Here is a 16,014-nt window from a genome sequence, read left to right on the forward strand (position 1 = left end):
GATGAACCTTTTTTTTTTTTTTCCCATCACTATAGAAAGAGGAAAATTTGTCTTCCAAGGGCACCAAAACTTTCAAAAATTCAGCTTAAAACATCCTTTGACCAAAATATTGTGATAAGCAAAGTATTACAAAAATATGTGCACTTTTGGAAGTTTCTTTCTTTTAATCCCCTTTTGTTAGGGAAAAAAGGGATACTTTGTAAGTTTGTCTCATGCTTTTCAAAATTTCAAGCATAAATAACCATTACTAAAATAGGATCCTCCTTGTCTCATGCTTGAAAACGTGCATTAGCAATTTGATTCTAAGCTAACAATTTATTTCTAAGCTAGTTGCAAAAGTATGTGGAAAATATCTTTGAAAAGAGTCACTTTGATCCCTTAATAATTCATGTTGGTTCTTATTATTATTATTATTTTTGCTTTTTTTTAAAGGGATTTTTGACATATGTGTGTTTGTATCAAACAAGTGACACCTAGTGGAGCATTAAGCATTATATAAAATCATACCACACTAAAGATTCTCAAGAGCTTTCTTTTTTTATCCCAAACTCACAACAATGAGTGAGTGAACACTGAAGACAAGAGGATTTTTGTATACACATAACAAGCTCTTTTTATTGTGTGTACTTTTTAAGACAAGGTGTTGAATTTCAATTATAAAAAAATCAAAGATCTAGGTAGAAGCTTTTCAAAGGAATTGCAAGCCCATTATTATAAGCAATCACTCTCAACTTAGGACTTTTTCAAGCCCACTTGAGATGTACCTATTGTGTACACATTCCATTGCATCTACCAAAAGATTAAATAGCCTACCTATTTTTGTCTATGTACACTTCTCCACTCCCCTTTTTTTTATTATAGCAAAACTCACAATCGTGAGTGAATTATATTAATCAACCCAAATAATTACAAGGTCTTGTCATTCTCGGGTTGAGCCATGACATCATCCAAGGACCATAATTACATCGGCTATCAGGGAAGCCATCCCTACCAACTCGTCCGCTTATCCTTGATACATAAGGTCCATTATCATGTTCTTCTGAGATCTTTTAATTACCAATGGCCAAGATTTTTCCACTCCCTTAAACAAGTTTGTTTTAGGATTACATAAAGTTTTACCCTTTCTTCTTGCACAAGCACATGAATTATAAACAACAATATATCTTTTTGCATAACATCTAAAAACATGTTAATAAAATAAATTATCAAAAGTACAAAATATCATGAAAGAAAGATTGCATCAAGATTGGGTGTGCTAAAAGTGGGATATCAATGGCAAAAGATAATGAAGAGGAGATCACAGTAGATTTAAAAAAAAGCTAAGTGCTTGGACAATGGTCAGAAATTAAAATATGAAATGCAAATGGAAAAGAGCACAATGGGATTGGGATGCACTGAGTAAATTACTCCTGGGAAAACAAAAGCTAAACTTATTGAATCCCTCTAAAGAAAACTCTATAGAGAAAAATAATTCAAGTGATAACAATTTAAATTTTTTCTAAACAACAATTTGATTCAAGTGACAAGGTGTTCTAGATCCAGATATATCAAATACAAGAAGAAGAAAAAGAAGAAGAAGAAGAAGAAAACTAGAGAATTCTTAGCGTTGTAAAACAATCCCAAGAGACATCAAAGAGACTCTATCAAAAATTCTAATGTCGAAGTACTATTGAGCCACACAAAATAGTAATCTATTTGTAATAACTTATCTTCTCCTTAATCCCTCATATTGCAAGAAAATATATAATATCCCGTTTGTTTTTCTTCACCTTGTCCCTCTTCTCTCTTGTTGTAGGAGGATAAACAATATCCCATATGTATCACTTCATGTTGCCAATGTCTCTCTTTGTTGCATGTAAGCTCAAGACCTAGCACCAAACATATCCAAGAGATAGTGATAGGTCAAAGGAAAACCATTTTCCACAGAAATATCTTTTGCATAACATCTAGAAACATATTAATAAAATAAAACAACAAAAGTACAAAATATCAGAGAAGCCAGATCGAAGGTTTTCTCGGCCACCCCTACCTTAATAGACCTGACCGAGCAAATTTTTTGGAAAGGCCCTTTACCTTGGATGAAGGTTGGTGAAAAACTAGGTAAAGAGAAGTCGACAAGGTGGGATGGAATCACAGTTGAGTTTTGTCAAGAATTTTAGGAGGTTTTGGGTCCATCCTTCTTGCATATGGTCAACACGGACTTTACAAAAGGTACACTTGAATCAGGGTTGATTAAAGTCATCCCCAAGAAACTTGGTTGCTCTCAACTCAAACATTGGAGACCAATTACAATGATGACTGTGGTGTACAACGTGTTGGCTAAACTCATTGCTGAATGAAATGTCCCTAGTATTGGCTGATGCTATCTCTCCGTATCAGCATGGGTTTATTAAAGGAAGATCTATTTACGACAACATCCTGGCGGCCATGATTGGTATGGAATATGCTACGTTCAAGAAATAGGAATGTGTCCTACTCCAATTGGACCTTGATAAGGCATATGATAGGATAACCTGGTCTTTTGTGCAAGAAACGCTATGGACTTTGGGGTTTGGTACTCGAATTTGTCAAGCAGTTAGTACTCTTGGTGAAGGGAGCTCTTCAAAACTACTATTCAACTCAAGAATAGTGGGCTGTTTTGAAGTCAAGAGATCCATTCATCAAGGCTGCCCCTTAGCTCCTCTTTGATTTGCTTCTTGCACCCACCCTCTATTGCAATGTTGGAAGAAGCGACAGCGAGAGGACAGATTCAAGGGCTGCAAATCTAGAATGACAAACAACTGATTATGAAAATGTTTGCAGATGACTTGCTACTCTTCCTCCAAGCGGATGATAACAATGTTAGGCAAGCCTTTGAGATTGTCTAGGTGTTTGCCACAACGTCAAGGTCTCAATGCAGCATAGAAAAATCAAGGCTTATTTCTTTGACAGAAGGCGACAACTTTGATGCTATAGGTTGGGCTGGAGAGGTGGTGAAGAGAGGCAATATCTTCCGCAACCTTGGGGTGCCTGTAGGGGAAGGAATTACTCACAAGATGCCTTTGACTGGGTTCATGAAAATATAAAAAAGAAAATGAAGCAATGGGAATTCATTTTGATTCCCTTCCATTGCAAAGCCACCATAATTAACACCTTCTTCATCCCGTATATAACCTTCACGTCGCCACTCCTATAATTATCCCAAAAAAATTGGAGTTCCTTTTTGAAGCCAATCAAGGAATTTTTATGAAGAAATAAGCTGACTATAGGTAGGCCCTGGAAATGGGGGAAATGGGCGACTATTGCCAAACCAAAAGCTCAGGGTGGACTGGGCATACTTGACCCTGTTACTCATGACCTAGTTTTATGTGCTAAATTTTTCTACACCCTCATGAATTCTGATGAGAGTTAGGCTTTCATGGATAGAGAAATGTTAACAAAAGCCCGCATGAAATCTAAAAGTGGTTTATGGTACAATCTCAACCTACAAAATAGACCGCTTCCCCCCTCCGAGGTGAATCATCAAATAGGTGGTTATAGTGGAAATTTTATTGAAAAATGTTGTAAAGCCGCCATGGCACTCAAGTGATAAAGAAGATACTGGAAAGGACGGCTAGACACTGGTCTCCATGGGATCCCATTGTGGAAGATTTGAGCCTTGATAACCATTGGCTAGAAATTGCCAGCAATGTGAACAACAAGGGCCTAGACACCTTGGATGGGCCTAGACACCTTGGATGCTATATGGAATGATAAAAAATTTGTTGCAACCTCTCGCTCTAGGAGGAAGTCCTCGTCGGAAGGCTACTAGAACAGGTATCAATCCTAACCCTTCCTCCTTGCTCCACACCACTTGATTGGAAAGCTTGGAAGTGTCTCCAGGCCGTTTAGCTCGTGCAAGACTAAGACTATCTACAAAAAAATATATACTCTACGGAGGAGTGGATTGAGTGCCTCAATAGGATTTAGTCCAAAAAGTAGACGGCGAGAAAATGGGGCCAAGTTATTGGGAACATCTGAAGGGCCAAGTGTGAAGAAAGGGACAAAGTCTTGCTGTGGAGAGCCCTGTTTGGCTTCATCCTGAGCGGAGACAAAGCCGAAGTTACTTGCATCAGATGCAAGCACCCGAATGAATCCCTTTCATCAACTGAGCACTTTTTTTAAAAATTTGAGTGTGCTAAAAGTGGGATATCAATGACAAAAGATAATAAAGGGGAGATGCTCCTTTTGCTAGGGAGCCCCCCTACAAAGGCCTGTTCCAACGGCTCTCCTTTGTTCTTTGCATGGCCCTCAAGGCCTAGTGTTCGATGTGTTTGGGTATCATCGAGAATTTGGATGGGGGGCTCTCCACTCTTAAGCCCGTGATTGTATGGATTTGTCTCAGCTTGTGGTGGTTGGTCCGTGTGCGATCTCTTCTGTCATAAAATCTAATATCTAACCTACCCAAATGATTTTCTCATATTAAATTGATCCTTTAATGTGGGAGAATAAACGGGAACAAGGGTTAGAATAAAGACATGTATTTACAGATCTATCTCAACATGGGGCCAATGGTAAAGGGGTCCAAATGAGAGATGGTATGTCAAAGAGCAAGGCTAGTTAATGGAGCTTAAAGACCTTAGGGTTAACTTCATTAAAGATCTCCAAAGGTTAGTGTGAAAAGTCCTTTGACCTTAGGCAAACTAGGGTTGTGCCCAAGCTTGAGGTGCTTGTTATGCTTGCTAACTGAGGTGCTTGAGGTGCTTGTCGTGCTTGTTGACTAAGGTGCTTGAGGTGCTTAATGACTAAGGTGCTAAGGTGCTCCATGACTAAGGTGCTTGAGGGGCTAAGGTGTTCAAAAAGTCAACGCCTATCATGAAGGGACGAGCCCTCTTTGTAGGAGCTAGAGAGAGAACACACACACCCTCACAAGGAAAGCTTGGTACAAAGAAAGCAACTGGGACACTTGTCAAGCTCCTCTTCATGTTGCCCTAGTGTGCCTAAAGCCTATTGGTTGGCCTCCCAAGGGGTCCAATGATAATTTAGTTAATTTAATTAATTGTTATTGCATTTATCAAGTTCTCCCTCTCAAAGGGAAAAGGGGGACACTTGTCCCAAGGTTACCCTTGTTGCTTGATATGCAGTAAGCATATGATTGGCCAAGCTAGAGGAGGTCCAATCAAGTGCAAGCTAGTGCTAGAAGAGGGGGTCGACCAAAGCAAGGAGGGGGTTAGCATGGGGGTATACTCACACACACACTCATTGTGTGAGTTGCAAAGTGCAAGAGCTCCCATCTCCTTCTTCAAGCTCGTAGAGAAGTTGAGAGCCCACACCAATACTTTTGGCTATGGAATGGAAATCCAACCAAGAGCCATGCTCCAATGCTTAAGCTTGCCATCTTCTCTATCTTCATTACTATGCTATTATCTATGCTAAGCAAGAAGAGTGAAGATAAGCGAGGAACTATTTCTTTCTTCTATGAATGTTTCTTCTTCCTCTTCTCTATCCTTATTCCCCGCTAGCCCTCTCCACCTTTGAAGGTGTTTGAGGCCTTGGGAGTGAGGCAGGGGATGGTTGATGCTTTTTACAAAGTCTATGTTATGCTTGTGATGCATGAAGCTTTCCATCTTCATTGCATCGAGGGAACACAAAGATTGTGTTGTACCAAGTCTCTCTTGATGAGAGAATCTATAGTACCAAAAGCCTATTGGAGGGAGGACTGGCTCCACATAAATCCGGTCCTCAATTGTTGTCAAGTTCTCTAAACTCTCTCTCTTGCAAAAGTATTATTCATGCCAAGTTAATTTAGTACTATGGTTATGATGCTACCGCTAATTAAGTTCACCCTCTATGTTCTCAAAGTAGCCTCACAAAAATGCTCACTCTAATTCTCCTAATTCCACTATTATTTAAGTTCATAGGCCATTTCCATTACATTGGTATCAGAGCTATTGGTTTATCTTTTCTTGCTTAAGAAGAGAGATTCTTAAGTTGTCCATCAAAAGTTGGACATGTTTATTGCAATAGGGTAAGTGGGACATAGATCTGTTATCTTGGTTGAAAAGGACTTAGTTCGAGGTACACCGTTGAGAACTATAGTCTTAATAATGGAGTCTCTCGAGGCTTGCCTTTGGCTTAACCATTATTGAGCTACGAGCAAGCTCAACAGGAACCATAATCAATTGAGCAATGTTAAACCCTCTCCACTAGTCTTTGCAATCAACAATGTCTAAACCACGAGTATGACTGCTTGAGGACTGATTTTCAAAGGTAAAGAAGAGTAGCGACTTAAGGTTTTTGATATACCAAAGCACAAAGTAATATATACATTAGTTTAATTAGCATGGCTGACAATAACCAAGAGAGTAGAATGAACATTGATAACTTTGATTTTGCACATGAAGGTGCTAATGATGATGCCCCCATGTTTGTTAACTATCTTGTTACTAGGTTGCAGTAAGCTATGGGCAACCTTGCTTTGCAAGCCAAAGTTACTCAACAACTTTGTGCTTATGAGATCTTCTTTCCTCTACAAGAGGAGAGAGAGCTTAGGAGGCCTCTTGGGGAGACCCCCAAAAGAAGACTCTCTCCCATAAGAGAGGACGAATCCAAAGAACAAAAAAGAAGCGAATCCTCAAGTTCCTCTGAAGATGTGGCTCCACGAAGATGGCGGTCTAGACGATCGCCAACTCCTGCCAAGAGAAAACGGTCAACCCACAATCCTTCCCCTCGTCACTCCGAAAAGAAAGAGAGGAAACAAAGGAAGAAAAGGGTAAGAAAGAGGTCACCCTCTTCTCCTTCTTCTTCACCTTCCTCCTCTTACGAAGAAAGCAATAGCTATTCTTGTAACAAATTGTTGACGTGTCAAAGCGTAAAGAATGGAGCCAACCTATAAATGCCGACCGAGGGGCCTAAACCCTAAGAAGAACAAGTAACAAAAGAAGAAGTCCTACCAACTTATGGGAACCCCGTTCGATGGGGCCCAAGTGACATAAAGATTAAAATAAAGCAGGACTCGCAACTGATGACGTGGCAGATTCCCAAAAATTGCGATGACATGACGACGTGGCAGATTGTACGGATTTCCACGTTTTGCACTGACTGATGATGTGGCAGCTGTACGCATTTCTGTAAATTACGTTGGCAGCTTTTTGGCTTTGCTTTTGGATCAAAAGCTTTTGGGTTTGACGGCTTTTTACTGTAAACTGCTTTTGGGACCTAGGGCCTTTAAATATGAGGTTAGGGCTGATTCTCTGGCATGCTTCCTGGAGAAGGTGCAGAGTCTAGAGTACCAGCTTGTACTGTGTTGATGCAATATAAAGAAATACCGAAAGGGGCGCCAAGGTTTGGGGCCAATACTCTCTGGGGTGGAATTCCGCCATTCCGTGTCACGTGTCGTCTCTCTCTCTCTCTCTCTCTCTCTCTCAGTTCAATTGTTATTGAAGTGCTAAAAGTCTATTCAGTCTGTTCTTTTCTATTGGCACGTGGTGCTAGTCTTGTGACAGTGGTATCAGAGCATCAGGCGTGTGCTTTTCTGAAAGCATACCGGTCCTACAAAAGAGCAGACAGAGCTATAATTTTACTACGCTGGAATATCAAGAGTTCCGATCTGGATGAAAGGAGAAGCTAACTCCTTCATCAAAAAAGCCGAAAGGAGAAGCTAACTCCTTGATAAAAAGAGCCGAAAGGAGAAGCTAACTCCTTAACAAAAAGAGCAAACCGAATGACCCTCAGATTTTTTTTTGAGCTAACTTGAGTTGTTTTGCAGATATGCTATCGCTCTCTTTCAAGAAGGGGAGATATAACAAATTGCTAACGTGTCACAGCCTAAAGAATGGAGCCCAACCTAGAGATGCCGACCGAGGGACCGAAACCCTAAGAAGAACAAGTAACAGAAGAAGAAGTCCTACCAACTTATGGGAAACCTGTACGATGGGGCCCCAAGTGACATAAAGATTAAAATAAAACAGGACCTGCAACTGATGATGTGGCAGATTTCCAAAAATTACGCTAGCATGATGACGTAGCAGGCTCTACGGATTTCCGTGTTCTGCGTTGATTGATGACGTGGCAATTGTACTGATTTTCGTAAATTACGATGACAGCTTTTCGGCTTTGCTTTTAGACCAGAAGCTTTTGAGTTTGAAGGCTTTTTACTGTAAACTGCTTTTGGGGCCTAGGGCCTTTAAATATGAGGTTAGGGCTCATTCTCTAGCATGCTTCCTGAAGAAGGTGCAGAGCCTGGAGTACCAGCTTGTACTGTGTTGATGCAATATAAAGAAATACCGAAAGGGACGCAAGGTTTGGGGCCAATACTCTCTGGGGTGGAATTTCATCACTCCGTGTCGTGTGTCGTCTCTCTCTCTCTCTCTCTCTCTCTCTCTCTCTCTCTCTCAGTTCAGTTGTTATTGAAGTGCTAAAAGTCTATTCAATCTGTTCTTTTCTATTGGTGGTGCCAGTCTTGTGACGATTCTCTTAGACAATACAAGAGGGGAGGACATCACAAATCTTACCCTGCATGGCGAAGGTCCCAAAAGCTCAAGTTTAAAGAGGGAGGAAAGAGTATCTCTTTTCTCACCTATGATGACACCTTTGGTGCTACGACAAAGTATTGATCTTTATTCAATAATTTGATGCGACCTTTGGAGACGAGGGCTTTACAAAATCCTCAAACTACGCCATGTAGCAATGCACTTCCAGAAGTCTGCTTGTCAATGATGGGCTAGTCTTCATTGCAACGGCGAAGTCCCAAAGACATAGAAAACCCTACGAGTTCCCATCATGAAGCAATTCCTTACAAGTGATGCAAAGGACAAAGTGCTTACTGAGTGACGGAGTTTGAAGCTTCTCTCCCATGAGTCTATCCACAAATATGTGGACAAGTTTTGGGATTTACACCTCAAAACTACTGACTTTCAAAACATAGACGTCGAGCAAAAGCAACAATTTTGTGAGGGATTACCTAAAGAGATAGTTGAGTACGTCAACTCCTAAACGGCTTCGTTCTATCACGGAAGTAATCCACCACAATATGGTTGCTTCGCGCATCAATTTTCAACAAAGGACTAAAGGAATGTCAAGCCCATGGAAATCAAAGACAAAAGTGATGCAAAGGGAAAAACCAATGCCCAAAATTCTTCCCAAGGCAATTCCAATAACAACAACAACAACAATCGGTCCAAGGAGAAAGGAGTTTACAAAGGTAAAAATAAACTCTCCTGAAGAGCTTGAAGCTTTTCGCAAGGACCACCAATGTTTTAAATCTGAGGAGCAAGGACATGGCTATCGTTCTTGCCCCAAGAGAACTTCTAGGGCTTCCACTATCGAAGCTCCAAAAGAGGATGCTCATTGCAAAGGATCATGCCCTAGCCAATTCCATTTCAACATTTTATCTCCATTGAATGCATGCCTCTCTTTATAATGTTCTCAATTGAATTTCTTGACCAACGTTTAACGAGAAATAGTCTGGCCTCTTAATCAATACATATTGACACATGAGCATCTATTCTAATTCATTAAATCACATACCTCAAGCCAAATACTTAACTTTCAAATATACGTTTAATGGTAATTGATAGCTTTGTCTGTGAGAAACTCCTAGCATGCTTGTACATTGATGATGGTAATTGCCTTTGCCACTACATGGCTTCCAGCTTCTGTCAACATCTCTGTTGAATCTCAGATCCTTGTCATGTTGTTCGTGTTCTAAGGTCTCTTGGGCCCTCTCGCATTGGTTAGGCAATCCTTGAATGTTGAACCAAGATTCCGGTCAAAAGAGCGAAGAGCTCCCTCCAGTTCTCTAACATGCATCAGAACAAAGTGCTCAAATTCCATAAACTTGAGACTAGGAAAACTGCAACAGGCTAAAACTAAGCTAAATGTTACGCTTCAAGAGACCAAAGTGTCCATATTAATAGCAACTCAGCATCCTTCATGTTACAAGGATAAACACAAGATTAGATAGAACAATAGGTAAACAGGTTTTCCATATGCAACAAATCCTTCTCCAACAATGGCATGATGGCAAGTGGGCACTACTTCACCAGCTATGAAGATACAGCAGCTATATGATCGACCCGCTTGCAAGTCGTCCAATTTTGTTCCCGACTTTAGATGAAAAGAATTTATACTTATACACGGATTCAGGTGGGTTCTTGAATCTTGCAACTTAAAAACGGTCAGCCAACTGCGGAAATTTTTTCAGGAGGGCAGAAACAGCTCTTATGACCACCTGTTGAGCCAGAAAGGAGGAAGCGAATGGGTGAGAGATATCCAGAGACACAAAGACTACAGGAAACCTTTCAAGAACTCTTTTCACCAAGCCAATGCACATACCAGTACAGAGTCACCCGGCTTTACTGCAGGCTCAACACAGTCCCGCGCATATCTGCACAACATACTCACACGTACACACAGATGCATGTCATGGTTTCATGAGCTTGCCACAACCTTCATACTTGGGAAGGTGCAATCTTCATGTAACTCGATAGGCACAAATAAAATGGTCACACAACAGGATGACAAGGATAAAACAGAGCTGATGTTGTAGAGTCCCTAGCTGTTGGCTTTCATAGAGCAGAATATTTGGAGTATTCCAACTCTAAATGCAATTGGCAGACCTCTCAAAGAAATCTGGAAAAATTGCTAAGCGATGTATAGATCCATTGCAATAAAAATACAGTTTTCATACTCTCAGATTTAAAGTGTCAAGGCTGTTGAATCACTGAGAGAGGTAAACAGTAAATTCAAGCATAAACAGTGTCCTCAGTATGCCTAGAATAGTAAAGCATTGCTAACAGTCTTCAAATACTCACGAAGCAGTTAGAATTATATCTACACTTTAGGTAAGGAAGCTGTCGATAAAGGGGGAAAAAAAAACCAGTAAGAAAGCTGTTGGTGACCATTAAAAAACAAGTAAGATGGCTGTTGGTAAAGATTGAAATAACCAGTACAATGGGCAATGACAACACTCTTATCATCCTTCCACAACCAATTTCCTTTAGAAAAATGGTGTCACATGGGCCCAACAACTTTGCATGTGTCTTCAGTAACCCTTGAGCAAGAAGGAATATGAAAAGAAGGTTAACTACTCACATGATTTGTTGCCGTCCATGGTTCATTGTTAGGCGATAAAAACTGCATCCCTTGCTAAATGGAAATGCCTTTCCAGTCCACTCTGCAAATATATAATTGATCACAAGATCACTAAACAGACGCTATTGAAACTCAGATGAATACAGGTACTGCTGTCTGTTTGCAACAAATTGCATCATTGATGTCCAGGGTCTACATGTGTCAGCAGACATCTCAACATCATATTTTAAATATCGACTCCATCACAATCCAAGAACACAAACAGCATCATAAAAATCACATCATATTTCGAATATTGACTCGATAGAGAACAAGGGCAGTGTCTGAAAACAGAGGAGAGCTAACTTATTGTATAATCAAAACTTCAGAGACAACCAGAAGGTGAAGGTCTTACCAAGATGCCATGTCACACCAACACAAAATGGATCTTCTCTACTTATGTCATCAATAACAAATTGCAGATCTGAGCTAACAGCTGCCGTAAACTTTTGGAAAAATTCAATAATTGCCTGCAAAATGGAAGGCCAGTTCCAACCTTGAGCTCCAAGAAGTAAAAGCTTGTTATTGACTCGTTAGAAAAACTTATATCACTATAGCATCATCACCTTGGCTAACAGACAAGTCTATGCAAAAGTAGCGCCTCCTCACTCATGATGTTAGTCACACGTAGATATCTAGCTTTCAGAAGCTGGAAATATGACCCTCTAGTAAATCACAGACATGGAATTTTTTTAAGACTTGACGCCACCAAAAGCTTCAAACAAGTCAATGCCTCCAAACTAACACCTAAAAACTTTTCGGGCACCACGTGCAAACTAAAAGAACAAAACTGGATTAGACTTTAACACCTCAATACAACTTGAAATTGAGCGAGAGAGAATCCACACAGTAGACACAGAGTGGCAGAGTTCTATTCCCAGATGCACTGGCCCCAAAACCTTGGCGCCCCTTTCGGATTTTTTTTAATATTGATCTACACAAGGTACAACTCCTGGGGAGAGACTCTCTACAAATCTGCGACTCCACAAATACCAGAGGTCTCTCTGACTCTCCCCCAAGGTTCATATAGGCCTTAAAAGGATAAGTTACTAAAAGCTGGCACCCAAAAGCATCTAATACAAAAAACTGACGCCCAAAGGCACTTATTCCTTGTGTAAGCAATGCCACATCAGCAGCCTGTAAAATGCGGCACAAAATCTGGGATTACTGTACAACCTGCCACACCATCATTTGCGATAAAAGCCACATCAGCACTTTTGTGACTTTTCTCCAACTGCCATGCACCCATGTTTTCAGCCAGGATTTGCAGCACAAATCCCTGCTGCAAATCCCACCACATTACATGGGGATGCCACGAATTTTGGTCCTTTGACTTGGTGCTGGTCCATGTCGACTTTGTCCCCTCACTTCAGGTTTGGTTCTAGGTAATGCCATCGAGATGTGACATACTTACTAATTAGGCATACCCCAACCATTTCCGCTACAAAAACCCCTTAAATGGAGCCTAAATCACAACATCTGCTCCTTACACTCCTTGATCACTGTCTTCAAAGCTGTTTCCTGCTTATGTCTTGCATACATGGGATCCTTTAAATAATCCATAAGGTTATCAACTTCTTCCTTTCTTTCCATATTACTGTATAGATCTCTAGATACATGCTCCTCCTGAGTGTGATCACCACCTGTTTCCTCTTTACCTTCTTCCTTTTCTACATACTCTTCTACTATAACTTCAACCTTTTCATACTCTTCCTCCTGTTGGTTTGTGGGAGGAATTAAAGAAATATTGCAAGCCTGCTATGATAAACGGATCATATTGCCCCAGAGAAGAACAATCGTATGAGCTCTCATTCCACTGCTACTTCCAACACAAGCATTTCAGACCGAGAAGACTTTGAGCACGCTGAACACTTAGAGCACTGCAAACATCAATACTTGCAAGAGACACAAATGGGGCGGAGTTCCCCTGAGAAGTGCTGGCCTTTAAGACTCACGCCCCTGACTGTGTATTAAAGTCAAGCGGTACAATTGGCCTGTTGTTCAGAGAGACCATTCTTACAATACGAGTACAACTAGCATGCTGGCCTCTCTCTTATACCTCTTGCAGTTGCCAAAAGCAATCACATTAAAGCGACTTGACATTCTTTCTCTGAAACAATGTAGCCTGATACTAGTGTCTCCCATTATTTCCAAGCACCCACTTATGCATCTTCATTTGAATTGCGACTTCCAAAACAAGCAAAACAAACACTTAATGTAGATTCCAGCTTCAATACATAGTTGTCACAAGAGTTTTAGAAGAGAGAAAGGACTGGCAGCAATGGTTCCCAAAAAATGAGCAGATACAAAACAGTTTAATTCCTTAAAAATTCAACAAAAAATTCACCATTCACTGGAAATGAAATAAAGGTGAAGCTTCACATAAACAATGTGACCTAGAATGTACTTGGAAAAGCTATGCTTGATTCAATGTAAGTCCACACCACATACACATGTGCTACAGTTGAGAGAACAATAAGTTTCTGCTGCAGTTCAACCTTACACAACTTGAGCTAGTTAAGCACCAGTTTCTGCAAGTTCTTGAACATCAAAGTTTCATAGATTTTAGAGACTATCAAAACAAGGGTTTTGCAAACTATGCTCTAACTATGTCATCAAAGATCAATACCACTCTTACTCTTACTTAAGATGAACACACAAACACGGGTCCACACACTCTCTGTATGCTCATGAAATGGGTAGAGGGCTAAACAAGCCAATCTGACCCATATGCACATGCAACTGACTGAGCAACAGTTGAAGGAAAGTGCAAAAATCACCTTTCGACCGACAAAGGGTTTTGGAAAAACGAGGTCCTCATAAACGCAGTCTTCAGCAATGAGGTCCTTGACAGAATCGAAGTCACGGCGGTTGATGCATGCATAGAATTCCTCCACAATGGAGAAGCCAGGGGGTTGGCAGGCATCATTTGCTGAAGTGGAGTCCGATGGTGAGGAAGGTTCTGTGTACGAGGACGTGGGTGGAGATGAGGCGAACAGCCGATGAAAGCTGGTATCCACTCTTGCAGAGCTCCGCTCAGCTGCTCTTTCACGCCCAAAATGGGCGGGGCACAGATGTTGCCTCGTGGTTGACAATGCATGGTAACAGCATGGCACTGATAGAGCCCAAGTCATCTTCAGTTTCACTCTTATCATGCCAATGGACCAATGGTGAATCCTTAGTAGCCTAGTCGAGCTTGGTGTGAACTGGGGAGAGTCTGCACACCACACCAAATTTGATATGAACTCAATGTGAACTAGGTGTAAACTTGTTCGCGACGCCATGATCAATAAACTTACCACACACACACCTTTCAACGAACACGCAATAGCCTAGTGGTTAGAGTCAATTCCGAGGGGGAGAGGATAGCATGTTCAAGCCCCGGATCCGAGAAAGTGGGAATCTTTTGCATTCCATAAGCAATCCAACGGTCACAATCAACCGATGATCGTGAGCCATTGATCCCACCTCCCAAAAGGAGGTGTGAATTAGTAACGAGGCCCACCCACCCCTAAAATAACATACAAGGGCCCAATACTGAACCCAACTTGGCCCAACTTCAACCTTGCATGGGTGACTCTCTCACTCCAGTGGCCCAACTTCAACCTTCTCTCTCTCTCTCTCTCTCTCTCTCTCTCTCTCTCTCTCTCTCTCACACACACACACACACAATTAATGTGTACATTGTAAACTTAGAACTAGGCTAAGTTTAGCATCGTAACATGTAAGTCTAGAGAAGGAGGGCAATGACCAAGAGCTTGTTCGGTACAACGCTCGCATCAAGTCCTGTGCGCACACACATTCATGTGCCCCTTGCCCACATGACACGGTCAATGTGTTACCCCTTGCATGCCCGCGTTTAGGGTAGCCCCATGTCAGCAATATGGTGTGCTTACTGTGTTGCCCCTTGCTCACAATATGATGCGCTCATTGTGCTTCCCTTATAAGTTGTGCACCAGTTACCCAACCTCCTCGTGCGACAACAAAGCCATGCCCCTTACAAGTGGCACACCAAGGGGAGGCCACGGGCTACAAACTGCCTATTACTTGTCCCGCACTAGCTTCCAAGTGGTTTCTTCTTTTGATTGCTCTTGCATATTGACTCAAAGTGATCACATGATAGCTCTAGCACATGCTTACTGTCCTTACAAATCTTTGGCACTTATATGCATATAGTATGGTATACATAAATGTCTGGCTGGTGTATAACATTTTAATGACTGCATTGTTTCTTTTTAATGGTTGTATTTGTTCCATACTTTACGATATGGCATTGAAATAAATGATTTCATAGACCTTCACTGATTTATGATATCATGATCCTTTGACAATAGGTGCTTAGTCACATTTCCATAGTGGCTTAGTGGCTTGCATGTAACAAGTAAGAAGATTTCTCATCTGTCATTCTCATTGTGTTGTTTTGTTAGTGGTTCTTTTGGTGTCTTGCCTTGCAGAAGACATTGTAGAATGAATGAGGGATTTATGGTAGATTATGAAGAACTAATTTTGGCATGGAATACTTGTTGATGCAAGGTATTCAAGTCACTTAAAAATGCAATCCAAAATAGCTAGCAAACAATCGTCCCTATTGACTATGCGTAATTTCACTAGGATTCAAATCCCATCCATTGAAAAGGTTAAGGTACATAGCTCAAATGAGCATTGTTGATTGTCTTCTAAAGATGCAGTATCTTCTAGCACCACAAATGAATGTGAATCAAAGAGAATAAAAAATGCATGCTTAGCATGAATGATGTGTGGGCTATCTCATTCGATTGGGTATATTTTGCTGAAATGAAAGGAAAAATGCTTTCCAAAAAATTTTAATGCATGGAAATGTGTCGTAGTGAATTTGGGACGTGTGACTCCATGAATTTTCAGCTTAGCACAATTTAGGTGTCATGTTGCATCAAGGAAACATAA

At 40.9% G+C, this 16,014-nt stretch overlaps 1 protein-coding gene across 2 annotated transcripts; it reads right to left on the reverse strand.

The window, feature by feature from the left end:
• Positions 1-9,487: 9,487 nt before the first annotated feature.
• Positions 9,488-14,276, reverse strand: LOC147433972 (Nuclear transport factor 2 (NTF2) family protein). Of its 2 annotated transcripts, XM_086490599.1 has the most exons (5): positions 13,872-14,267; positions 11,447-11,561; positions 11,053-11,134; positions 10,294-10,345; positions 9,852-10,189 (listed from the first exon to the last, which is right to left on the reverse strand). In XM_086490599.1, exons 1-5 carry the CDS (start codon positions 14,244-14,246, stop codon positions 10,127-10,129), a joined length of 687 nt encoding a protein of 228 aa, XP_086346725.1. In that variant the 5' UTR covers positions 14,247-14,267; the 3' UTR covers positions 9,852-10,126. The 2 variants fall into 2 exon arrangements, with proteins under 2 accessions (XP_086346726.1, XP_086346725.1); XM_086490600.1 differs by lacking the exons at positions 9,852-10,189; positions 10,294-10,345 and adding an exon at positions 9,488-9,757 and having other exon boundaries at positions 13,872-14,276.
• Between the last annotated feature and the right edge of the window lie 1,738 nt (positions 14,277-16,014).

Source organism: Adiantum capillus-veneris, chromosome 19 (genome assembly GCF_014529385.1).
Source record: "Adiantum capillus-veneris isolate H3 chromosome 19, ASM1452938v2, whole genome shotgun sequence".
In the NCBI taxonomy this organism is placed as follows: domain Eukaryota; kingdom Viridiplantae; phylum Streptophyta; class Polypodiopsida; order Polypodiales; family Pteridaceae; genus Adiantum; species Adiantum capillus-veneris.

What these genes read in the sequence shown, in the direction of transcription:
- LOC147433972 (XM_086490599.1), bottom strand. Translation starts at nt 14,246, where the DNA reads ATGATAAGAGTGAAACTGAAGATGACTTGGGCTCTATCAGTGCCATGC. An exon ending in AACCCTTTGTCGGTCGAAAG is followed by an intron (nt 11,562 to 13,871) that starts GTGATTTTTGCA and finishes TCCATTTTGCAG; the next exon opens with GCAATTATTGAATTTTTCCA. An exon ending in AGCCGGGTGACTCTGTACTG is followed by an intron (nt 10,190 to 10,293) that starts GTATGTGCATTG and finishes CTGGCTCAACAG; the next exon opens with GTGGTCATAAGAGCTGTTTC.